Here is a 27,120-nt window from a genome sequence, read left to right as displayed (position 1 = left end):
TATTTCTTTTGATTCGATAATTCTTCTTTCGAATTCATCTTTGCATATATATAAATTAGTAGTGCGTTCCCAGTCAACTTGATGTGGCTGTTCTTCAAGGTTAGAGTTTGCCGAGAAGAGGACATGACTGGAAAGGACGCTCACACGTGTTCTACTGTAAGAGATGTCACGTCTATGTTCCTCAAGACAATGTGAAACAGATTTATCTGTCTGGCCAAAAGAAGGTCGACCACAGTCGCACAAAACTTTATAAACACCAGGAAAATGCAGTTGGTTGTGTTTTGGTTTTGGTCGACTCAGAAAAAGAACGAAGTTTTGGCAGAGTAGTATAGTCGGTCTTTATGTTGAATTTCAAAATCTTAGCTAGTTTTGGGGTAAGAGAGCTGATAAATGGTAACTGTATATGAGTGATAGGGTTGGAATCATCTTCTTGTAGAGGATGTTGACGTGGTCTCAAACGTTTAGTGATGTTACGAGACGAATATCCATTATTTAAGAAGGTGTTTTTCAGGAAGTTAAGCTCTGTTTGAAAGTCTTCTTCTGTGGAAGTGAGACATCTTGCTCGATGGGTGAGGGTGGAGATGATGCCTAGTTTCTGAGGTGGGAAGTGATGAGAAGAACCATGTAAATATCTATCAGTGTGAGTGGTTTTTCGAAAAATTGAAAATTTAAGACAATCAGTAAAAATCTGTTGATCTTTAGATCCAAGAAGGGGAGAATGCTGTTAATCTCTAGTTCTGATGTGAATTTAATGTTCTTGATGTTGGTTATTTAAAATGGTTTAGAAAGTTTTGCAGTTCCTCTAAACTACATATATATATTTTTTTTTTTTGTTTTTTCCCCATCGCATGTGCTCATTTCAACTGATCTACAAGACACTTCACAAATGAGTCAACAAGTGTTATGGGATAAATTGGAACTACTACACCATTGCTATGATACAACAGAGTGAAAAATCTGAGATTTTTTGGAAATGGCATTCCTACACATCTAAATATTATTATTATCATTATTATTATTTTATTATTATTATTCAGGCCTCCGTGGAGTCAAAAGACTCATCGCGGGAGGTCTTTCCTAAGAAACACAAAGTCTATCAAGACTCATTGAGGGGAGGTTCCCCCCCCCCTCCTAAGAAACACAAAGTCTATCATACCACTCCTTAAACTCATTGACCATTCTCGCTCTCACCACTCCATCAGGCAATGCATTCCATGGTTCAACCACCCTCCATGCAAACAAACCACTCCTCACCCTCTTGCTCACAGTTTCCTTTCGTAACTTCCAGGGATGGCCTCTTGTCATCGCTCCTTCCCACTGTTCAACCAAGCAAAAGAACTCCCTAGAGTCAACCCAGTAGCCACCTCTCAACAGTTTAAAAGTCTCAATCATATCACCTCTCCTTCTTCTATCCACCAAACTCTGCAGTCCACATTCCCTCAGCCGATCCTCATAACTATCATTGTACAATCCTGAGTGTGGTCTGATCAGGGTCTTATTACAATGGAATGATAACTGTTTTATCTCTGCAGGTCAGTGTCCTCATTATTGCAGCAATCCTCTGTGTTACCTTCACCACTATTGCAATATGTCCCCTAAATTTCAGGTTTCTATCAATCATCAATGCCAGATCTCTTGTCTCCCCTACTTCCTCCAGCATAACTCCTCCCATAGAGTATGCAGCATCCCATCGATGTTTCCCAAACCTCAAGACCTTATATTTTGCTGCATTAAAACGACACCCCATTCATTTGCCCATCTATCTAGCTTATTCAAATCCTCTTGCAGGGCTGCTGCATCTGCACTATTACTAATAATAATTCCCAGCTTTACATCATCTGCAAACAACTGAATATCCCAACTGACAATGTCATTGATTTAAAGGTTAAACAATATAGGTACCAGTACTAAGCCTTGTGGGACCCCTACTTGTAACCCTCTGCTTCCTTGAAACTGCCCCATCATACACAACTTTCTGATACCTATCGGACAGCCAATCCTGAATCCAATTGACCAATCTGACATCCAGACCCATGTGCTGCAACTTAAATATCAGCTTATCATGTAGTACCCTGTCAAATGCCCTTGCTTAGTCTAAGAAAATGGCAGTATATGCCTTTTCCTCATCTAATGCTCTCTTGTAACTTTATCATAAATGGCTAGCATATTGCTAAAACAAGAGCACCCCTTCACAAATCCATGTTGACTCTCACAGATAACATTACTCTCATCTGCCGAATGCTGTATACGGTACTTCACTACTTTCGCCAAGATCTTACTAACTACTGATGACACACAAACTGGCCTATAATTAGACACTTCCAGTCTGCTACTGCCCTTATGCAATGGCACTATCTTTCCTAAGTTTAACCCAAGTATCAACTTGTCTGAATATATCTTAGCCTTTATTAGCCAAACATGTGCATGCAAATGCATGAACACCCAAAACATTCTGAGCAATGCAACATATAATTAGAAATATTTTAAAAAATATCAGTCCCTTCTATAGCTAGATAATAGCTATAGAAGGGACTGATTGAAGGGACTCACCTTTGTTAGTCCTTACACTGTTTTGTCTACTAGTTTGTATGTTTACACTTGAAGAAATCCTGTGCAATCAGGATGAAATGTTGTGTTGTCAATTAAATAAATGTCATCTTCTGAGCAATATATATAAAATATATATATATACAATATATATATATATATATATATATATATATACAGGGTGTTCGGGATAAATTTGACATATTTATAATTAATTATATTTTTCCGTAAGTTACATGTATTAACACACACTTCTCTTCATTTAAAAGTTTGGACCCTTCTTCATTCATATACAAGATGTCAGAAAGGATGGATAGCTGGAACCCACCTGAATCATGGAAGAGAATAACTTGTATCATGATGATTCGTGCCCGCCATCAAAATAAGGATATTACGACTGCTGCCCAATGCTCCCTGAATACAGTAAAAACAATCAGGCATGAACTAGAGACTTGCAATGGTGACTACGAGGATGTAGCAAGAAGAAAGATCCCTAGCAGACGATCTGATTGCGTTCGTACAGCAGAATTCCTCGCAAATCTGCAGGAACAGGTGTTGAAGAACCCTGGCATTGGAATTCGGGCTTTGTTCGTGGAGTTGCTAACTGTAGTCAAGCCCTGGATAACAAGGGTAGCCAATGGTAGGCCGTATGTATGGCAGCAGGATTCGGCCCCTTGCCACACCTCTGGGAAAAGTCAAAAATGGTTGTCTGAAAATTTCTACGACTTCACCAGTCCAAATGTTTGGCCTCCAAACTCCCCAGACCTTAACCCCATGGATTATTTTGTATGGGGCGCAGTTGAAAAAGACACCAATCGCACTTCCAGTAATACAAAAGCCCAGTTAATGGATAAAATTAAAACAGTTTTTGCGGCCCTTCCCAGGGAGACTGTAGCATCAGCTTGTTCGAGGTTCCGAAGCAGAATTGAAGCTGTGATCGATGCTAATGGTGGTTATTTTGAGTAAATCTTGTTGATAGTATTGTAATTAACTCTGCCTGTAATGTTTTTTTGTCAATTCATTAAATTTAATAGATACAAAGAAGATTTTCTTTTTCCTTACGAAACTGTCAAATTTATCTCGAACACCCTGTATATACATACAATATATATATATATATATGACAGAATGATCATTGACTCGGTTAACATACATAGTTTTATGAAGAATTAAATGACTAGAACCGAGATTTAAGTAAAAAGGTTTTAATATAAACACACTACTAGTTTCGGCCTGTAACAGCCTTCTTCAGGTGACATTATAAAAGAAAAAACACTAAACATTGAGGGTTAAAAGACTATGAACAACACAGACAGTCTTTATACATAATTAGCATGAAAACATTGTAGTTGTATTTGAAGCTGTTCTTTCGTTTGTTGCATTGTTGGGAGAGTGCTTGTTTGCTGCATCACGTGAACGCCAGTACATGATTACAGCTGAATGACTATCTAGGAGGTTGTAGCTTAAGTTGTTATTTAGATGAACAGGATTGAAGATGATTTCTCTAGTTTGCACAATTTTTCTCTCTATTTCGTCACTGCAACGGAAGATGTTAGTAGATTTTTCCCAGCAGACTTTGTGACTTTGGTTATCATCATTAGGATTAGCTGAGAAAAGGATATGACTTGATAATGCACTCGCTCGCTGTCTCTTGTAAGTAATGTCTCTCATGTGTTCTTCATTACGCATTTCGACAGATTTGTCTGTCTGCCCGAAATAAGGAATATCGCAGTCACATAATATTTTATATACACCAGGGTATTTGAGTTGATGCTGACAAGGTTTTGGGTGGCTAATTAAGGAACGGATCTTTGGAAGTGGAGTGAACAAGGTCTGATATTGTATTTTCTTAGAACTTTTGCTAATTTGTGTGAAACAGTACTTATGTAAGGAATAGATATATTGCTTTTGAATCTATTTGTTTCTTCTGAGTGATGTCTAGGAGGATTAAGAAGGAATTTGTCAATGATTTTCTTGGAATATCCATTAACTTCGAAAGAAGTTTTCAGATGGTTTATTTCTGTAAGCAGTTCATTTGGGTCATCAAGAAGAAAACTTGATGCTGGGAAAAATCTACTAACATCTTCCGTTGCAGTAACGAAACAGAGAGAAAAATTGTGGAATCTAGAGAAATCATCTTCAATCCTGTTCATCTAAATAACAACTTAAGCTACAACCTCCCAGATAGTCATTCAGCTGTAATCATTTACTGGTGTTCATGTGATGCAGCAAACAAGCACTCTCCCAACAATGCAACAAACGAAAGAACAGCTTCAAATACAACTACAACGTTTTCATGCTAATTATGTATAAAGACTTTCTGTGTTGTTCATAGTCTTTTAACCCTCAATGTTTAGTGTTTTTTCTTTTATAATGTCACCTGAAGGAGGCTGTTACAGGCCGAAACTAGTAGTGTGTTTATATTAAAACCTTTTTACTTAAATCTCGGTTCTAGTCATTTAATTCTTCATAAAACAATATATATATGTGTGTGTGTGTGTGTGTGTGTGTGTGTGTGTGTGTGTGTGTGTGTGTGTGTGTGTGTGTGTGTGTGTGATTATATGCTTCAACTCGGTTGTTGTGATACATTTTTAAAAATAGATTTAATGACTTAAAAACCGAGATTACTTATAAAGATTTAATAAGAATAATACAACTAGTTTCGGCTTATAATAGCCTTCATCAGGTATTCTTCAAGGAAGAGAATAGTAATAAACATTGAAGTATCTAAAAACTGGAAAATACAGGTAAAAAATCGCCACACATAATTGATACATAAAAAACGTTGTATTTTTTCAAGTTGTTCTAACAGGTGTGCCATTGTTTATTGCAAGTATGCGTGCAGACTCATGTGAATGCCAATATTGAATAACTGCAGCACGGCTATCTGGGATGTTATAACTCAAATTATTGTTTAAGTGGACAGGATTCAGAAGGATTTCCCTTGATGCCATAATTTTTCTCTCAAACTCAACCTGACAGCGAAAAATATTTTCTGATCTATCCCAGCAAACGGAGTGGCTTTGTTGATCATCATTAGGATTATTTGAAAAAAGAACATGACTGGATAACGCAGTTGCATGTGATCTTTTGTAAGAGATGTCTCTTTTATGCTCTTCTATACGTTGCTCAACAGATTTGTTAGTTTGTCCAAAATAAGGGATATTGCAATCGCACCATAATTTATATATACCTGGATATTTTAGGTTGTGATGAGGAGGCTTTAGATGGCTGATTAGAGAATGGATTTTAGGAAGTGTGATGAAGAATGTCTTGATGTTATATTTTTTAAGGACTTTTGCTAATTTGTTAGAGACTATGCTGATGTATGGGATGGAGATGCTGCCTTTAAAATTAATAGTTTCTGTGGTGCACTGTCTAGGAGGATCCAGAAGAAATTTCATAATCGTTTTTTCAGAGTAACCATTTTGTTTAAAGAAAAGAAAGAGTTGATTTATTTTTTTTGTAGTTCATCTTGTTCATTCAAGAGAGAGCGTGCTCTGTGTCCTAAGGTAGATATAGTTCCAAGTTTTTGTGGTGAAAATGATGAGAAAGATTATGCAGATATCTATTGGTATGAGTAGGTTTTCTGTATATAGAGATTTTTAATCTTTCAGAGCAACATGTAAGCATGAATACAGGAAAGGCAAGGAGTTATTATTTTCTAGATCAGCAGTAAATTTTATATTAGGATGTTGGATGTTAAGATGATTAAGAAAAGCTATGAGAGATGTGTGCTCATGATTCCAAACAATGAAAATATCATCAACATATATTTTCCAAACTTTCGGTTTAAATGAGAAGGAAGATATGGCTTCCGTTTCAAAATCTTCAACGAAGATGTTAGCTAGAACTGGGGACAAAGGATTGCCCATTGCCAGGCCTTGTTTTTGTTGGTAAATGGAGTCCTGATATTCGAAGTAACCAGAATGAATGCAATGTTTTAATAAAGCAAACATTTTTTTGGATAATTTGCCCTTTAGTAATGTAAGTACCTCGTCTGTAGGAACGTTAGTAAACAAAGATATAATGTCAAAACTTGCTAGAATGTCATTTTCATCGATGGGAATATCTTTAATATGAGAAACAAAATCTGTGGTGTTTTTGATGAAAGATGAAGATTTATTAGAGAAACACTTGAGATACTTTGCTAGATATTTTGAAAGTTTATATGTAGGTGAATCAACTCCTTCCACAATTGGGCGAAGAGGGATGTTTTCTTTATGAATTTTGAGAACTCCATAGATGCTTGGGATAAGAGGATGTAGTGAGCGTAAAGAGAGGCAAACATTATGAGGAAGTTCACTCGCAGTCTTTAACAAGTTGTTTGTACGGTTTTGTAATTCTCTTGTAGGATCTTCCTGAAGAATTGAATATGTCTAATTATCTCCAAGTAATTGAAGCATTTTGTTGTGGTAATCTTCAGAGTTGAGGATGACCGTGGAATTGCCTTTATCCACAGGTAAAATAATAATGTTACTGTTCTGTTTTAGATTTTTAGGGCTTGTCTTTCAGCCAGAGAAATATTATCTGTTGGAGGTTTAGCATTATTTATAATGAAAATCGATTCAATACGAAGAAGTTTCGCCAAATGATTAGGAATGAGTGAACTTGCCTTTTCTATTTTTATAAGGAGAGATTCCTTAGGGATAAATTTTGGTGAGGGAATGAAATTGAGACCTTTGCTAAGAATATCCATTTTCGCATCCGTTAAAATATGAGAAGATTTGTTCACTACAACTTTTTTCAGGATTAATACGGGCTTCACTATGACTAGATCTGTTTTGTATCCTTTGTAGATTATTAATAATCTACAAAATTTTGTATCCTTTCTAGATCTATTTGTAGTTATAGATCTATTATAGTATTTATAGATCTGTTTTGTATCCTTTGTAGATTATTAATAATCTACAAAGGATACAAAACAGATCTCGCATACTTATTGCATACTTGCAATAAACAATGGCATGCCTGTTAGAACAACTTGAAAAAATACAACATTTTTTATGTATCAATTATGTGTGGCGATTTTTTACCTGTATTTTCCAGTTTTTAGATACTTCAACGTTTATTATTATTCTCTTCCTTTAAGAATACCTGATGAAGGCTATTATAAGCCGAATCTAGTTGTATTATTGTTATTAAATCTTTATAAGTAATCTCGGTTTTTAAGAATTTTTAAAAATCTATTTAAAAAAAAAAAAAATAAAAATAATATATATATATATATATATATATATATTGCCTATTTTGTCTTCTAGCAGCAGCTGGGTTAATGGGAGTAGTGAGTGCAACTAGTGATAATGGTCTGCCCTCATGTGTAGCCTCTTTTCTTGTGTATCTTGATTAACATAGAATACATTTCAAACTTGGCCTACTTCAGTATACATCTTTTGGTAAATTAAAATCATACCAGTTTGTTTCTCTATATGCATTGTGATTTCATGTTGTGGAAGTGACTGGCTTGTCTTTTATGTTTGACTAGAATAGTTATATACAAGCTGTCATTGTCAGTAATCTGACTGTTACATATATATTTACAATAAGTAAAATGTTTAACCGAGAATATTATAATATATGTATTTTCACTGCAAAAATTCTACATAACCTCATTTTTTTTATTAGTCTCTTCTAAATGAGAAATATGATCATCATGCTGCTATCTACTTTCTCTTATTGGAAAGGCTGCATCAGCAACGATCAATAGTTTCTGTAAGTGGACGACAACCACAAGTAGACACTCCACATCGCCGTCCCAGCTCCATAGCTGAGCAAGCTATGAGAAAAATGGACTCACCTCCTTGTCGACGATTTCCTCTTTCTCATCAGCCATCCTTACCTCTTGAAAGCAATGCTCAGGTAATCGAATCAAATCAAATCAAACATCTGCATAAGTAATTCTTTTTTTGATTATTATGTAATAGACCTTCAAGGAGTCCATAAACTCATTGTGAGAGGTCTTGATCAGCCAGAAACATATCTGACATAGTGTATCTTAAATTCATTCATGCTCTTTTCACATTCACAACACTTTCCAGAAATGCATTCCACTCACCCACCACACTTCATGTATTAAAAAAAAAAAAAAAAACTTTCTTGCTCTCACCTTCCAGGAACAGCCTCTCATCCCCCCCCCTCTGTTACTCCATTTTATTATGAATTACTCCTTTCATTCTCTCAAATTCTTCTCATTAGCAACATTTCCAAAATCCTGAAATTGCCTTACTTACTTACTCTAGATACTCTCTTTAGTTTCCTCATTCAAAGCCAAAGTGGTTTTGAAACCATCTCAAAAGAGGCAATATGGTAGAGGTAGACAGATGAAATATTTAGTTGGATGTTGCTATTGACATGGTAATGTGGAGGTCATTTGAGAAGGAAATGTCAAACAAATTATCCTGGCAAATAAGAAAAGGATGATTTTAATGGTAAAAAAAATAAAAAGATTGGAATGAAGAGATGACATCTGGATTGGCAGAGCTATTGTTGTTGTTGTTGTTGATTTGAATTTAAAGCCAAAGCAGCTAAGACCATGAGGCCAGTGCATTATGCATATATTTTGTGTGTGTGTGTGTGTGTGTGTGTGTGTGTGTGTGTGTGTGTGTGTGTGTGTGTGTGTGTGTGTGTGTGTGTGTGTGTTCTTCCAGCTAGTTTACCTGTTTTGTGGGATGAAAAACCCCTGCTACCTCCATATGACTCTCTAATAACAGGATTTGAACCCATATCTTTTCAACCAAAGGGCATAACTGATACTAACTGAGCATTTACGTTTCGTGAGTTTCGTGAGTTTCTGAAAGATGACATCTACTTTAGGCAGTATATAACATTGGTTATGCAAGGATCATTGAGAATAAATAGAGAGACCTCAGAAGAATTCCCAGTTCAGAAAGGTGTGAGACAAGGCTGTGTCTTGTCTCCAGTTCTCTTTAACCTGTACACAGAAGAAATATTAAATAAAATTAGTAACCTCAAAGGAATCACTGTAAGGGACAGAAATATTAATAACCTGAGATATGCAGATGATATGGTTCTTCTAGCTGAAAACAAATATGACCTCAAGACTCTTATAGATGAAACCCTCAAGTACAGCAACAGTATGGCCTCAGTTTCAATTTTAGAAACACAAAAATCATGATAATTTCAAGAGAAAAATAAATACCAAAAATATGCATCAATATACATATACCTTGGATACTTGATCACAGAGAATGGCAGGACAGAAGATGAAATTAAAAAAAAGGATTCAAATTGTAAGGTCAGCTTTCAACAATATGAAAAATCTACTAACATCTAGAGAATTAAATCTGAAAATAAGACTAAGAATCTCCAAATGTTACATATGGTCCACATTATTATATGGAGTAGAGACATGAACACTCTCCAATCTGAGGGTTAAAAAACTGGAGTTAAAAATGTGGATGCTGCAAAGAATTATGAGGATGCCATGGAAAGAAAAAAGACAAATGAAGAGGTATTAGAGATGGTAGGCATAAATAGTAGCCTGATAAAAGAAATTAAAAAGAGAAAAGTCAGCTATTTCAGACATAACATAACTGCCTACAAAGGACACTTCTCGAAGGAACTGTTGAGGGAAAGAGAAGGAGAGGAAGATAAAGACTGGAGTGGATGAAAAATATAGAAGACTGGACCTATCTCTCATATAAGGAATGCAGCAGAGAGACACAGAATAGGATGGTGGAGACACATGGTAGTCAACCTCCTGGAGGGAGAAGACACCTGACAGGACAGGATGCAAGGATCAAGGATCTTGGATTTGATCATCTCATCAGAGGATGTTATAAATGGGATGTCTAATCTCAACTGCAGTTGGCGAGAGTCACCATGAAGTTATCACTTGGGTGGTGACCAGCTATGTGGGGGTCTTCTGTGGGAAAGGCTAAGAAAAATGCTGGCTGAGTGGTTAGCATATCCACTCTCCGGCCAACAAAAGGTTGCGGGCTTGAATCTTGCCGTGGGCATGGATGTTTGTGATTGTCTTTGAAAATACTAGTGGTGGTGGTGGTAGACAGTAGTTGGCATTGGTGTGGATTATGAAAGTAGTTGTGGAGTAGGTGTCTTCCCTCAATGAGTCTTTGGACTCCCTGGAGGTTCATAAATTTTTGCTGGTCTGGTTGGCCGTGTGGTTAGCATATCCGCATCCAGCCAAAAGGCTGCAGGTTCAAATCCTGCTGTGGGCATGGATGTTTTTTATTATTATTATTATTATTATTATTTTGGGCGACTCCAGGAGTCCTTAGACTCATCGAGGGAGGCCGTAAACATCATGTCCACACAACTATACGACATTCTCACAGTATCTACCTTGCCTTGAACTCACTCACCATCATAGCACACAAAACAGACTCTGGCAGCTTATTCCACTCATTTACCACTCTAAAAGTAAAGAACCCAGCTCTAACACCCCTGCTAACCACACTCTTGCCCAGCTTCCATAGGTGTCCCCTAGTTCTCCCACCACCAGTCCTGATCTCAAAAATATCCTCTGAATTAATCCTATAGAATCCCTTTAGCAATTTGAATGTCTCAATCATATCTCCCCTCCTCCGCCTATCAACTAGTTTCTGCAACCCACAAATCTTCAACCTGTTCTCATATGGTTCATTCCATAGACCTGTTATCATCTTAGTCACTCGCCTCTGGATCCTCTCCACCTCCTCCCCATCAAGAAGGAACTGAGGTGACCAAATCTGGGCACAGTAGTCGAGATGAGGTCTTATCAAGGCTCGGTACAGAGGTACAATAACTTGCTTGTCTCTGCTCGTCAAGGTATTTTTCAACAACCAAGTGAGTTGATGAGCTGATTTAGCTACTTTTGCAATGTGCCCCCTAAACTTCATCTCCCTATCCACCAACACTCCCAAGTCCCTGGCCTCATCAATCTCTTGGAGTACAGTTCCACCAATGTGGTATACTGCTGCTAATCTTTTCACCCCAAAATACATAACCTTACATTTTGTCACATTAAATTGACATCCATTCTCCTGAGTCCAGAACTCCAATCTATCTAAGTCATCCTGCAAGACTTTGACATCTTCTACATTCACTATTGCCCTACCCAACTTTGCATCATCAGCGAACAAATGAATTGTTCCACTTAGATCCTTCCCTATATCGTTAATGAACAGATTAAACAGCAGTGGTCCAAGAACAGAACCCTGCGGCACACCAAGTCAGAGGCCGGCTTTTTGGACTCTAATCCTGAATAAACTACTCTTTGATATCTCTCCATCAACCAACCACCTATCCATCTCACCAATCCTATATCCATTCCCATATGTTGTAGTTGACGGATTAGTATTCCATGTGGTATCCTGTCAAACGCCTTTGCCAGGTCCAGCACTATCACTGTAAACCCATTTCCCTTATCCAGTTCAGCCGTCACCTTGTTATAAAACTTGAGCAAGTTACTGAAGCTGATCTACCCTTCACAAAGCCATGCTGTCCCCTGTACAGTATCTCGTTTTCATCAATCCATTCCCGTATTTTTCCCTTGACTACGTTCTCTAAGACCTTGACAACGACTCCTGATATGCTGATCGGTCGGTAATTTGCAACCGTAGTCTTGGATCCTCCTTTATGCAGTGAAACTATTTTCCCCTCTTTCCACACCTTCGGGACTAAACCAGACCTGAGACTCAGATTAAACAACATGGTCAAGGGCACTGATAATTCTTTAGCCGCTTCATGCAAGACCCGTTGCCGGTATACCATCCAATCCCACTGATGTGTTCACATTAAGGTTCTGTAATAGACTAGTCACCTCCACTTCATTCATCACTATTCCCGTATAAACTAATGGTTCCTTCATTTTTTCAATGTCACCACCTGGATGATATGCTTTTGCAAAGTGCATGCTCAGTAACTCCACTATATCGACTGATTCAGTGACCTCCTTACCATCGTCATTCCTTAAAATCATTTTGCCGTGTACAGTTTTTTCCTTGCTTGCAGCATATTGAAAGAACTGTTTGGGATTCTCTTTTGCTTGCAAAGCTAGTTTCCTTTCATAATCCGCTTTTGCTTTTTTTACCACACTCGTTACCTTTCTGGCCTGCACTTTATACCGTTCGTGTGCCTGCAGGTCACCCCTTTCTTTAAATTCCCTCCACAGTTGTTTCTTTTTTTGCAACTCAAGCTTAATGGTGTTATTCATCCATTTAAACCCTACTTGTTTTACTATTCAGACCCTAGGTATATAATCAGCCATTACCTCCTGTAAATGCTCCTTGACTACTTCCCATGCTGTATCGACGTCCAGCCCTTGCAATTTTACATGCCATGGCACTGATCCAAGCAATCTCCTAAACTTGTCATACTTGCCAGCACGGTAATTCCACATATACCCTGTCTTAATCGAAAATTCCACACCATTAGCCATCTCCCAGGTCACCTTATGATCACTCTCACCAATAGGTGGCAACATGGTCATATTCATTACAGTCAAATTCTCAGATGCTATTACCAGGTCAAGCACTCTCACACCCCTAGTATTTTCAATTACATGCTGTCTCAGATAGTTATCCCTTAATAATTGAATAAAATCCTTTTCCTTCCTCACATGTGTCCTCTCCTCCTTCCAATCAATGTTACCATAGTTGAAATCCCCCATAATAATTACCCTCCTTCCACTCATTTCATCAATTTTCCTATGCATACTATCTCACACCAATAACCTGTGGCCAGGAAGAGCCAATCAAGGCCAAAAATTCTTCCTTCTTGTTCCTAATACTCCTGGCATTAGTATACATGAAATGCAGTGATCCCTTAGTCCCATCCCTATATTGATGCGTTTTTCTAAATGACCCATTCCCATTTTTTGTCCTTAGTGCTGGCTCGGGTACATTATATACATTCTTACACTCATCTGTCTCACTGATGTCTGCATATCCATTCCTCCCCCTCCTTGGTAGTTCTAGTTTCCCTGGTTTTGCACATCCATTTTCACTTCATCATTCAGCAACACTCTTTCCAGTCTCCGCCCACCAAGTCCATTCAAATGCAGGCCTTCCATCTTGTATAAGTCCTTTCGCCCTTCAAACTCATTCCACACGTCCACGAATTCCACACCACACCGTCTGCATAACCTACGCATAATGTCATTTGTGATTATGGCCCTCCTCCTAAACTCCTCTCTGTCATACCGCGGCAACAGACTAACCATTCTAACTCTGTCACTCTTTTCTTTCGCTACCTTTAACAATACTTCAAGTCCTCTCTCATAAAAAATTTATCACCTTTCAATTCATTCGTACCCACCACAATTATTAATTTTTTCACCCTTTGTTTTTGCACTCTAATACTCTCACTTACATCCTTAAATTTTGCACCCGGTAAGTACGATTTAGTTACACTGCCATCTATCACCCCTCTTAATAACGAATCACCATATAACACTCTTTCCTTCATTTCAGAAACTCTCTCATTCTTGCACTGTTTTTTTACGTTAGCCGAATCACTCTGGAAAGAGTTTTGCAGGTGATCTAATTGCTGCTGCGCATTTTGTATCACTGTGCGCAACCTAGCGATCTCACTTCCTACAAATAATTCCTCATTATTTTTATCATTTAAACCATTTTCTCTCTCAGTATGGTTGCTTTCACTCTTTCTTAGATCACTGCTCTCAATGCCATCTTGTACATCGCAATTCTCTATCAAGCCACTATTTTCACTCACATTCTGGCAATTCTGGCTTTCTTCAACCATAACTATCTCACTACCTGACACATACTTCAACTCCTCACTTTGCTTACACTTTCTGCACATTCTCCCACCACTATCACTTTCAATCCAAATTCCAGCCTCATTCGGGAATGCATACATCCCACACACATCACATTGGACAAACTCTCTCACATTATAGTTTTTGAACAATGGCGTCGTATTTTTGGATGCCATTATCTTACGTCGCATTGCCGCCATATTCAAATCTATGAAATGTAACATTATATACTAAATTAAATAACATAATTCACACCAAAATCCCACAGACACAACAAGCTACCAAAATTAGGCAATATTATGTTATGATTTTAACCTATAGTCTAATTTTTACTCAAAATTGTACTTAGCTTTCGGGAGCTCTCTGAAAACACGACCATCCGTCTGGCCCTCTAGCGGGCAAACAATGAGGAGTCCTTAGACTCATTGAGGGAGGCCCTAAACATCATGTCCACACAACTATGCGATTACATTCTCACAGTATCTATCATACCTTGTCTTGAACTCGTTCACCGTCATAGCACCCACAACAGACTCTGGCAGCTTATTCCACTCATTTACCACTCTAAAAGTAAAGAACCCATGTTTGTGATTGACTGTGGAAATACTAGTGGTGGTGGTGGTGGGTGGTAGATGGCGTTGTGTAGTTGGTGAACTGAGTGGTGGAGACAGATTTATAGAGTAGGTGCCCTCCCTCGATGAGTCTTTGGATTTCCTGGAGGTGTCAAGTAATAATAATAATACTTCAAGGGAATATAGATCAAGAACTATATTTAAGTTTTGTAGATTGGAAAAAGGAATATGACAAAGTGCCAAGAGAAAAGTTATTCAAAATACAATAATTACTCCCAGCAATACACACAATCTATATATAAGTTGTAAGTCAGCAGTCAGAACTGAAAGAGATATTTAGGAATATAGTTTGCTGCAAAATCAAGTGTAAGACAAGGATATACTATCTCAACTTTTATTCATCATCTGTCTGGATCACATTATTAAGGAAAGTGGGATTAGTATTGCTTTCAAAATTGGAGAGTTAATCTCAGCAATTTAGTTTATAATGTTATACCCAAAATAAATCCAGTACAAGTCTTCAGTATTCCTTAACTAAATGGAGTAATTGCTGTTGCATATTTGCTATTAAAATCAACAATAAAAAGACAGACTATGAAAATAGGCAAATATGCTGAAAACATCAGCTGATAATAATAATAACAGTAAACATCAGAAATAACAATCCAAAGATCCTGAAAGTTGGCAGGAAACAGGATGCAGCCAAAAACACCAGCTACATCCTGAAGGAGTAAATTAAAATAATTAAATAATTCTAGTTAATTAAACAAATTAATAATTAAAATAAAAAAATTAAAACATTTCAGTTATCTAGACATAATTTTTAGAGAAGAATGCAAAATAAACATGTTAGTACATGGGGAGTCAACTGAATAAAATTATATGGAATAAGAGAAATATTTCAAACACTAAACTAACCATACACAAAGCTATTCAAACCAATTTTTTTTAACTTACAAATCTGAGAGCTGGGTTTGAAGTAAAACAGTTGATCAAAGACTAGATACCTCGTATGAGAGTTCTGAGTAAAATTATTGGAACAAACAGGTGGAATCAGTGGTAGAATTATATTAAAATGAAAGAAGTTGGAAGGAACTTGACAATGGTAGCATTCAAGAATATGATTAGAGCTAATCTGAGGTCATTTAAACAGAATTAGAGAAGAAATATTAGCAGATTAGGCATTTGATGTCAGGATGGCAAGAAAAAGACCCAGGGAGAGGACCAAAAACCAGCTAGATTGCTGTAGTTAGATGTTTTAGAAGATGAAATATAAGACCTGACAATATTGGAGTCTTGTTAGATAACAGACTATGTTGAAATTTTTTTCGCTTCGCTATACTATAAGTTAAAGATACCAAGAAATTATCCAAGCAAACAAAATTTGTCATCATCATCAAATTCCTGACAGGTACCTTCAAGTGGTGTACAAGATATTATGACAGTACTACACGAAGAACTTACATCATTACTATCTTCCAATCAACAATTTTCATCCACATCAATCTGTTATCTGTCAAGAATCCAACATTATCAGATCATATATTTCTGTCTTCTAAGGCACTTTTTACTGTATCAATCCACCTATATCTTGGTCTTCCTCTGGGTCTTCTTCCTGCCAACCTGGAAGAGAACACTTGTTTTGCTAATCTTTCCTCTCCCATTCTGTGACCATGCCACTTGAGATTAGCTATGCTAACACATTCCTGTTAACACATTCTTGTTATTGCTGGATGCTAACAATGTCAAGTTCATTTCTAATATCCTCATTTTTAATATGATATTGCTTGATGCCACCCCTAATCTTTCTCAGGACTCTCATATCTGTGGTCTTTGGTCACGTGTTTTATTTCTAACCCAGCTCTCAGATCCAAGAATTAAAATTGGTTTGGACACTATCTCGTATACAACTAATTTAGTGTTATGACTAATTTCTCTCTTATTCCATATAAATTTATTAAGTTGACTTCCTACCATACCAGCTTTGTTGATTCTGTTGTCTATTTCAATATTTAATTTACAATCTTCACTAAAATCAGCTACCCTAAGTAGCTGAAATATTTTACTTGTTCTATAGGTTCTCCATTCAAAATGTAGTTATTTTCAATGTTTCTACCTATTTTCACTGTCTTTATTTTGTTATTGCTGACCTTCATACCTCTATTACAACAGTTATTTAATTTAGTCAGGAAATCTTGCAGACTTCTAGCAGATTTATTTAGAAGTATAAGTTCATCTGCATAAAGTAAAGAGATGAAATTAACATCTCCAAATTTGATATCAGGTTTACTACCACTTTCCTTCATAATGTGATCCATATAGATAATGAATAACAGAGGGGATAATGTACATACTTCTCTGGCAGCAGATTTAATATCAAACCATCTTCCTGTACTTCCTTCAATTCTAACTGCTGACTTACAACTTAAAATAATAATAATAATAATAATAATTATTATTATTATTATTCAGGCCTCCATGCAGTCAAAAGACTCATCGTGGGAGGTCCTTCCTAAGAAACACAAAGTCTATCAAGGCTTGTCGTGGGAGGTCCCTCCTAGGAAACACAAAGTCCTATCATACCACTCCTTAAACTCATTGACTGTTCTTGCTCTCACCACTCTATCAGGCAATGCATTTCATGATTCCCCTCCATGCAAAGAAACCACTCCTCACCCTCTTGCTCACAGTTTCCTTTGGTAACTTCTAGGGATGGCCCCCTTGTCATCACTCCTTCCCGCTGTTCAACCAACTGAAAGAACTCCCCAGTGTCATCCCTGTAACCACCTCTCAACAGTTTAAAAGTCTCAATCATGTCACCTCTCTTTCTTCTATAATAAATTTAGTTTAATCCTTTATCCAAATGTGAGCAAACAAAGTTTGCGCCTGAAAGTATCTTCAGGACTGGGGTAAGATAGTACAACATCGGGCAACTCGTTGCAAAGGTGGAGCAAGATAACATCACTCCTATCTCAGTATCGCATGCTTAATCTCTTTATTCGTCCATCTCACACCTACCTTATTTAACCTTCTCACCCATGGTATGCATTTAGACATTGCATCTACTAAATAGTTTTTGAAAATCCCCCAAGCTGCATTGATCTCTTTTCCAGCTAACTCCTCATTCCTTGCTACACCTGCAAGCTGTCTCCTGAGCTCTTCATAATCACTCCCCTTGTAGTTCCACATATACCCTTTCCACATATATTCATAAAGTGTGGTACTTCTTGAGTCTACAACTATCCCACTTTATATTGATTCTTATTCCAATTTGTTACCAGAGGAACTATATTCAGAATTTTGTGTTCATTTTCACACTCACTCACTCACTTCATTCGTGCTTGTTCACACACATCTACATCCACTCCCCCAAATCCAGTTTTTGCATTTCCAGTCTCACTCCATTTAACAGCACTTTTTTTCACTAAACCCATTCAAGTGCAAATCATTAATCTTAAATAAAACCTTTTGTCCATCTTACTCACTCAACAAACTGCATATCGTTCCTCCTGCACAACCTTCTCATTGATTTATTGGCATTTATGTCCTCCATTCTCAATTTTCCTTCATCATATAGTTGCAATATACTAACTGTGTTAACTCTCTCAATCATCACTTTTGCTACTTTCAGTAACTCTTTCATATCTTCCCTCAGACCAAATTTGTCACCTTTCAAATCATTTGTATCTTCCAAACAAGACTTACAAGAAGACTTGAATAAATTGAGTGATTGGGCACGGAAATGGGGATGTGAGTTCAATGTTACAAAATGTAAGCTTTTAAAATTTGGAAAACAAAGATGGGATGCAGAATTTATGCTTGGTGAGGATATGTTGTTGGAGGTGGAGGAAATAAGAAATCTGGGGGTGATAGTGGATAAGGATCTGAAATTTAGGGGACACAGCCAAAATTATGAAGACAATTCTGGGAATGATGCGGAGGACACTGACATGTAGAAGTAGGGAGATTCTTGTTCCGTTGTATAAGGCTTTGATTAGGCCACACATGGACTATTGTGCCCAGATTTGGTCACCTGGTTTTCAGAAGGATGAAGAGATGTTGGAAAGGGTCCAAAGGCGACTGACTAAGGTAGTTTCTGACCTCTGGAATGTTGAGTATGAGGAAAGATTGAGAAGATGTAATTTGCAGAGTCTGGTGGACAGGAGGAAGAGGGGGAGATATGATAGAGAGACCTACAAGTTGGTAAGGGGTTGTTATAGGATCAGTGTTGGAGTAGTTCTACAGAAAATAGTGGAAGATTGGGGGAGAGCCAGAGGTCATTCCTGGAAACTGTATAAAGAGGGTGTGAGTAGGGGAGTGAGAGGCAGGTTTTTTTCGTGCAGAGTTGTAAATGATTGGAATGCCTTGCCTGAGAGTGTGGTGTCTGCAAGGAGTTTGAGTGTGTTTAAGACACGGTATGGTGAGCTGTGTGCGTGATAAAAGGACCTCCCAGATGAGTCTTTGACTCCATGAGGTCTTGGGGGTAATAATAATAATAATAATAATAATAAAATGGTCAACTTATTAACTTTACTTTTTTTCTACATCATAACAGACACACCAGCATGATTAATCTTCACACCTAGGAAGCACAGGTTCATCACACTCTCATTAAGCACTCATCATCAACAATCTTCATAATTTCTCTTCCTACTTTCTCTCTTTCATGCTTAACTGAACATTCCTCTCTCTTCCTTCACACTTCTTTCTTCCCTGATATTCTTAGCAGCAAGACTTGCCGGACATTTCTGCAGTTTCTCAAGTTTATGCTTTTTCCCGAGAAGGACTTTGCATATGTGCAGTATCTCTCATTACAACTAACTCTTCATTCTGCTAATCATCCAAGCTATGCTGGTGTCTAAAACCTATGGACAAACACTATTTCTGAAGATTACAGCTGCAAATTCAGTTGAATCTGCTTGTGGCAATTTGTATAACTGATGATTTCAAATAGAAAGCAGATGCACATTCAAATTTTCAAATCCTGTGGTAGCACTCAACAGGATAAAAGGCAAAAGGCTGTGCATAGTGAATTGTGTTTGAAAGAAGCTCTTTTCATGAAAGAATAAATTTCAAACTTTGATGTCTTGTAATGTCTCAAAGACATCATCTAGATGATTTCATGTGGCGAAGAATTATTGAAATGCTTGAAGAAGACTGCAGAATTACTGATATTGCTAGAGAGTTTGGAATCTCACATAGCATTGTGTCCAGCCTCTGGGCAGCATTTCAAACTAATGGAATGTGTGTTCCATACATTTGCTATAAGGTCACACTTGCTCTACCATGGAGCATGAAGACAGATTTTTGGTTATAACATCAAAATGTAATTGATGGACCACAGCAGATCTGCTTGCCAGTTGGCTTTCAAGTGAGGGCATCTCAACAAACTGTGGCAAGATATCTGCGACAAGTAGGCCTATTCGCTCGAAGGCCTGTTGTCTGTGTCCCTTTATCCACTGCTTTGTAGAGCACATTTTCAGTAGTGTTGTATCCATAAAAATTGGACAAGATACCAATGGGCTAATGTACTCTTTACAGATGAGAGTTGTTTTAGTCTTTCCTCCAATTTTAAATGACATGTGATCTGGCATGAAAGTAGTACTGCTTACCATTCTGAGAATGTTCTTGAAAGGGATTGATATGGCAGTGATGGGGTCTTGGTGTGGGGAGGCATTATGCTTAATGAATGCACTGAGCTTCTAGTGCTGGAAAAAGGGACTGGTGAAGAATATTGCAATGAAGTTCTTCATTGTCATGTTCAATTGTTCCTTGCTGCTGTAGGCAAAGAATTCATCTTTCTGGATGACAATGCCACACCACATTGTACGTGAGCAGTGGAGATACTTCTGGAGACCATGGATATTAATTGAATTGAGTGGCCAGCACATTCCCCAGGAATGGTTGAAGGAGTGTAAATTACAGAGCATGGCAGATAGGCAGAAAGGAATGTAATGTGATAGAGATGATGTTAAAGTTGGTGAAAGGATTATTTGGTTTTGGTTTGCTCTGATAACACTGAACTAACTGCTGAATTCAACCACATACAAAATATGTTTTTAGCCAATGGCTACATCACTCATCACATAAAAAGAATACTAAATAAAAAAGCACCCCACACCCAAACTCCCCTTTCTAAAAATATATTATAACAAATCCATCACCATTCTATATATTTGGGGAACCTCTGAAAAGGTGCCAATATCCTAAAAAATACAATCTTGTGACTACTTACAAACCATACAAAAAGTTAGCATCTCTTATCTGCTCTCCTAATTTACCTGGGATATATTAGACATCCTGAAGTTACAACCTTTCCTACTAGGGCCAAACAAGCAGGACAGCCAGCATTAGGATGTCAAAGCACCAAGACTGCATCCACTGCCCGGTGAGTATTCAAGGCATTGTCTGCTAAACCTCGAATCTGCTTTGGTCATCATGAATTATCCTAACCTGAACAAATATGATTGCATCAGACTGCCTATCATATGGGAAAATCTCATCTGCAAACAATCAGCCCAATGCTCAAAAACTCTCAACTCTCAACTAAAGGTGGTGTGGTGTGATTTTAGGACTATACCCTCCCTGTATTTCTCCTGTTCTTTTTCAGCTACTGAAGTAGTTTCTGCATGCATGTGTTAAAGCAAGTGTATTATTCCCTTGAAGATGCCAATTTAACTTTGCAGAATATTAGAAATAATAATTAAAATTATTTAGTTATATTATCTATGTTGTTAATTGCCTTTGAACAATATTATGTGGGATGATTTGTAGAGCAGATGTTTTATAAGAATGTGGTAAGCAAGGAAGTGAGGAATAGTTTTTTATAAGTAGAGTAGTGGGTCATGTTGTACCATCATTTTTTATTTAGTGTAGTACTATCATATCCTGTACACCCCTTGAGAGTACATGGCAGGAATTTGATGATGATGAGTAGTGGGTGAATGGAAAGTATTGAAAAGGGGGGTGGGTACTATAAGTGTAGAGTATGAAGGAGTTTAAGGTACAGTGTGACAATTTCTTAAGGAGCTGAGGATTTTCCAGTCTTTTGAGAAAAAAAGTGCAAGGAAGGTGTTCCAAAGAACATAGATGGAATGAAAGAGGACAGATGAGGAGTTGGTTTAAAAAGTTTGATGCTGAAACTGAACTGTTATGTGGATGTTGTCAAGTAGCTACTCATATATTTTACAGAATTAGAGGCAAAGGGAGGAAGGATTGTGGACAGTTTGATAGAAGAGCATTTGCTCACAGTCATCTATTAAGTGAATATCTAATTAATGATAATATAATGAAATATATATTGATCTTTAATTGACCATGATTTATAAACATCTAATACCAACAAGTTTTGCCGACGGGGCTCCACCTTCTTCAGGGCTTATAATAGTAAGAGAAAAAAACTCAAAGTAGCTAGTACAGAGAAAATGGAGTAACACTATCGTATAAATGAAACATTAAAACAGAATGCTTAACATTACACGTACGGAGCGTGTTGTGTTAGACACTGTTATGAGAGCGTGTTTAGTTTTGAGCGAAATTAAATTCTGGCAGACTGAGTGATTTATTAAGGTTTTCCATATGTCAGCTATTATCATTCCCTGGTTTCTGTTAAGATTTTCTCCAGAGCAGAGGACTACAATGGCTTCCTTGAAATTTCTAGAATGGAAATCTTCTTCTAGGTAAGACATGGAACTGCTATCCCAATCAATGGTTGGTTAATAATCACGAAATGATGGGCTAGACCTGAGTTGTCTGTTCTGTTGTTATTAACATCTCCTATATGTTCTTTATTTGGATTTCGAGGCTTTTCGACGTCTGTCCTATATAGTTTAGACCAGAAGCACATGGGATGTTGCACATTCCAGCGCATTTGAAAAAAGCATTAATGTCTTTTGGTGATCTTAAAACGTGACAGACAGTCTTGACCGGTTTAACAGGATAAATGACTGGTTTAAAATGATGAACAAATAACTATCTTAAAAGCAGACAAAGGTAATGCAACACATTCACTTTAAATGCTATGGACTACATAGCCAAGATTCCAGAATTACTATCAGATTCATCAACATATATATATTATATATATTAGAGTCGCACCCAACATGGAAAAACCACAAGCACACTAATAACTTATTACAGAACATGACTAGTTGTTCCACAGACTTGCAACAAAATCTGAAGTCGCTACACCCATTGACGCCACAATTATATGGAGCCCAAAGTCCACAAAAGTGGAGTTCCGCTATGACCGATCATTGATGGAAGAAATAATCCCACATATTTATTGTCCAAACAGCTCTCCGGTCTCCTAAAAGGACATATCAGAAAATCAGACACATACATTAAGAATTCGAAGCACTTTATTGAAAAATTGAAAAACATCTCAATCTTAAAGACAGACATTCTCGCTAACTTGAACGTGGTATCTTTATTTACCAACAGCCCAGTAGAAGAAGAAGTTATCAGTATCTTATACAATCTCTTCCCTGAAGATACGGCTCACCTTTTTTGTCATTTCCTTAAATCTAATTATTTTAAATGGAATGAAATGATATATGAGCAACTTAATGGCTTAACTATGGGCAGTCCTCTTTAGTCCCCTGTGCAAATCTGTTCATGGAAAAGCTAGAAACAGACATCCTCTCAAAATTAGACCCAAAACCTTTAGTGTGGTGGAGGTATGTAGACGATGTCTTCATAATTTGGAGGGATGCAAAAAACAGCTCTTTTGGACTTTTTAACCAAAATTAATTCTTTTCATCAAAAAAATACAATTCACTTTGGAACTGGAAAAAGATAATCAACTACTCTTTTTCGATACCCTAATCAAGAAACTAGCAGATGGACATATCAAACTAACAGTCTACTGCAAACCAACATACACACTCGATGCTACCTTCATTTCAAATCAACTCACTATATTTCCCAGAAGCTCAGCATAATACATGTGCTCAAAAATAGAGCCATGAACATCATCTCAGAAGAAAAAGAACTCTGTGATGAAATTACTCATATATCAGACATTAATAAAAAATGGCTATCCAAGGAATTTAATCAACAAGATTCTTCATCGTAGAAACCTCCCACAACAACAACAACAAACTACATCACTCAATACAGTTCATCCATAGTTATTCTTTATGCAGGTGCAGTGTCTGAAAAGAGCTCAAAACTTTTTAAACCTTTCAAAATCAGAGTTGCGTTCAAACCGGTCAAGACTGTCCATCACGTTTTAAGATTGCCAAAAGATATTAATGCTTTTTTTTTTTTTCAAACACCCTGGAGTGTACAACATCCCATGTGCTTGTGGTCTAAACTATATAGGACAGATATCGAGAAGCCTCGAAATCCGAAAAAAAAGAACATATAGGAGATGTTCTTTTTTTCGTGAACAACAGAACAGACAACTGAGGTCTAGCCCATCATTTCGTGATTACTAACCATGATTGGGATAGCAGCTCCATGCCTTACCTAGAAGATTTCCGTTGTAGAAATTTTAAGGAAGTCATTGTAGTCCTCCGTTCTGGAGAAAATCTTAACAGAAACCAGGGAATGATAATAGCCGACATATGGAAAACCTTAATAAGATCACTCAGTCTGCCAGAATTTAATTTCGCTCAAAACTACAGAATGTGCTCTCATAACATTGACTAACACAACACGCTCCATGCGTGTAATGTTATGCATTCTGTTTTAATGTTTAATTTATACGATAGTGTTACTCCATTTTCTCTGTACTAGCCACTTTGAGTTTTTTTTCTTTTACCGTTATAAACCATGAAGAAGCTGGACAGCCCCATTGGCAAAACTTGTTGCTATTAGATGTTTATAAATCATGGTCAGTTAACGATCAGCATATACAGTAAAACCCTGAAGTTACGTGGTAGGTGGGACCAACAAAAAGCACATAAGTCGAATTCACGTAACTCGGGGTATAATTTTGCATCTAATTTATATATACAAACATACAATTCGGACCAAAGGTTTACAAAAACACCTATATTTTTTAAGAAATATAATCATAATTGTAGTTTTTCGATGTCTATGGTTTCATAAAATCTAATAGATTCGTCTGACAGCATAATCTCTTTTTCTTGTAACACAAAATTTCTTCATAGTAAGTTAATGATATTTTTTTATTCCTTGCCTTCTGGGTACAATTTGTTCCTTGTTAGAATCTATGTCCTCCAAAATCTGTAAACCTTTCTTTTATGATTGTTCTTACTGTGGATTCCTGTAGATTGAACTTCTTTGCTAGCTTACAAATTTTCATTCCGCCTTCAAAATCCTTAATAATGTTGAGTTTTGTTTCCAAAGTCAATGTTTTTCTTTTCTTGCTAGCTGTAGAAGAATTGGACTTGCTTCTTTTAGATGACATTATTATTTTTTATGTGATAAAATTTTTATCAAGAACATAACATTAAACAATCGCAAGGTTTGTAGATTATAAAAATCGTGTATGAATGGAGACCGCGCGAAACACTTCAGTGCTTGTTCATAGCATGTGGGACACCGGCAAATGTGGCCGACACCTGAAAGATATGACTAGTGGTGAGGCATGAAGTGGGACAGGAATACGTACATATAAGAAACCGCGTAACTCCGGAATCACGTAGATTGGGGTAGCATAAGTCGGGGTATGACTGTATTTCATTTTAATTATATGTTTGAATGACCAAATATAATCTAATCAATAAGTGAATATATATTAATAGAGTCATCTATTAAGTGAATATCCTCTGGATGGTGTTAAGAATTTTGGGAATTTTTTTGGCGTACAAATGTAAGAACAATATTTTAAGGCTGGGCAGATATATATCTATAGATGGATGTGATTTTATACTAAGAATGGTTAGACTTGTGCATCATCCAAAGAACACGAGTCTACTCTTGCCTGGAGATCTGAGCATTATTAAAGTAAAAGGAAGTGAAGTGATACTTTTCTTATGGGAAGTAAGACAGGACTGTGATTTGGTAGCATTAAAGTTCACTAGGTTATCCTCAACTAATCTGGAGAATTGCAAAGAGGTCAATGTTTTTGTGCATTGATCATGGAAGATCTTGAAGCTTAGGAGAGGAATGAAGTGTGTGGCCATCAGCAAAACTGTGAATGGGATTTGAGATTAGTGAGATGTCATTTATGTATATGAGTTGGCTAGGCAATCTGCTATGGAGTAGAATGGAAAAATCCATATATTAGTGGTCACTAATTTTAAGCTCCTCATTGGCGAAGAAATGGTCTATGATGACTTTATCTATTATTGTTGTTGAGGGCAGTGAGATAAGGATAGTTAGATTATAGTACGATGACTGGATTTTATCTCCTTTTTTGGGATTGTCTGAACAATAGGTTGTTTCCATGCTGTAGAGTAGATGCCAGATGACTGTTAAAGATTGTAAAAACAATTTTAGGGTGGGTTTAATGCTGGAGCACAACTAATGGGAGAGATATATACCATCAGAAGTATCTATCCAAAATATTAAAGATTCTTCTGATGACATGACTTTCTAGTGAAAGACTAGTGTAAGTGTGCAACTATACAAGAATTAGAAAAGAAGCATGATGCCAGAAGATCAGCTTCATTCTCTGGCAACAAATAATGCAAAAGGATACGAGACTGGAAATTTCTGGGTGAAAGATGTTTAATAGAAAAGGAAACATGGACAAGGATATGGCCTGAGTTACCAAGGGAAGAGCTGACATTCTACATGATATTTGTGAGAAGAGTTGTAAAAGGATGGTGTGGATTATCTGGTTGGTATTCTGGTATGCATATAAGAGAATGGAAGATTATGTTCTGTCATAACTAACTGCAACAAATTGAGCATTTTATTTTTTTCCCAGCTTGATCAGTGAAATGTTCATAACTCAGACTGACATCACTTCTTTAGGAATGCTTGTCTGAGTTATGAATATTGAAGTCACCAGAGAAGATGACGCACTATTTGGATAGATTATGACTGCAGAAAATCAAGCTTTAGAGTTAAATAATTAAGATATCAGAGACTAGGGCTTGTCGGTTTTTAAAAACTGGGTTTAAAAGCCAGTTTTTTTGGGATAAATTTGTAAAATTCAAAAACTGGTTTTTAAATTTAAAAACCGGTTTTAGGTACTAGAATTAAAATTTAAAAATTAATAAATTATTTAATTAAAAATGTTAACATTTTGACTTGAAACCGATGCATATGTTACAGGTGAGGAATCGGAAGATGACGTAGAGTGTGAAGTGTTGTGTCCCAATTTACGATTTTTATTCTATC

General features: G+C 36.9%; 1 protein-coding gene across 2 annotated transcripts in view; it reads left to right on the top strand.

Moving 5' to 3' along the window:
* The window catches only part of LOC150109293 (serine/threonine-protein kinase SIK2-like), a 279,608-nt gene that overhangs the window by 236,770 nt on the left and 15,718 nt on the right, over positions 1 to 27,120 (top strand). For both annotated transcript variants that reach the window (XM_090407035.1, XM_090407043.1), the window contains one exon: positions 8,173 to 8,406. In XM_090407035.1, coding sequence (XP_090263161.1) covers positions 8,173 to 8,406 — 234 coding nt within the window. The remainder of the gene's footprint in view (positions 1 to 8,172; positions 8,407 to 27,120) is intronic.

This window comes from Typopeltis vanoorti, chromosome 2, assembly GCF_054136105.1.
Source record: "Typopeltis vanoorti isolate ZY-2024b chromosome 2, IOZ_Tvanoo_1.0, whole genome shotgun sequence".
In the NCBI taxonomy this organism is placed as follows: domain Eukaryota; kingdom Metazoa; phylum Arthropoda; class Arachnida; order Uropygi; family Thelyphonidae; genus Typopeltis; species Typopeltis vanoorti.
This window is presented reverse-complemented; position numbering and strand designations above follow the sequence as displayed.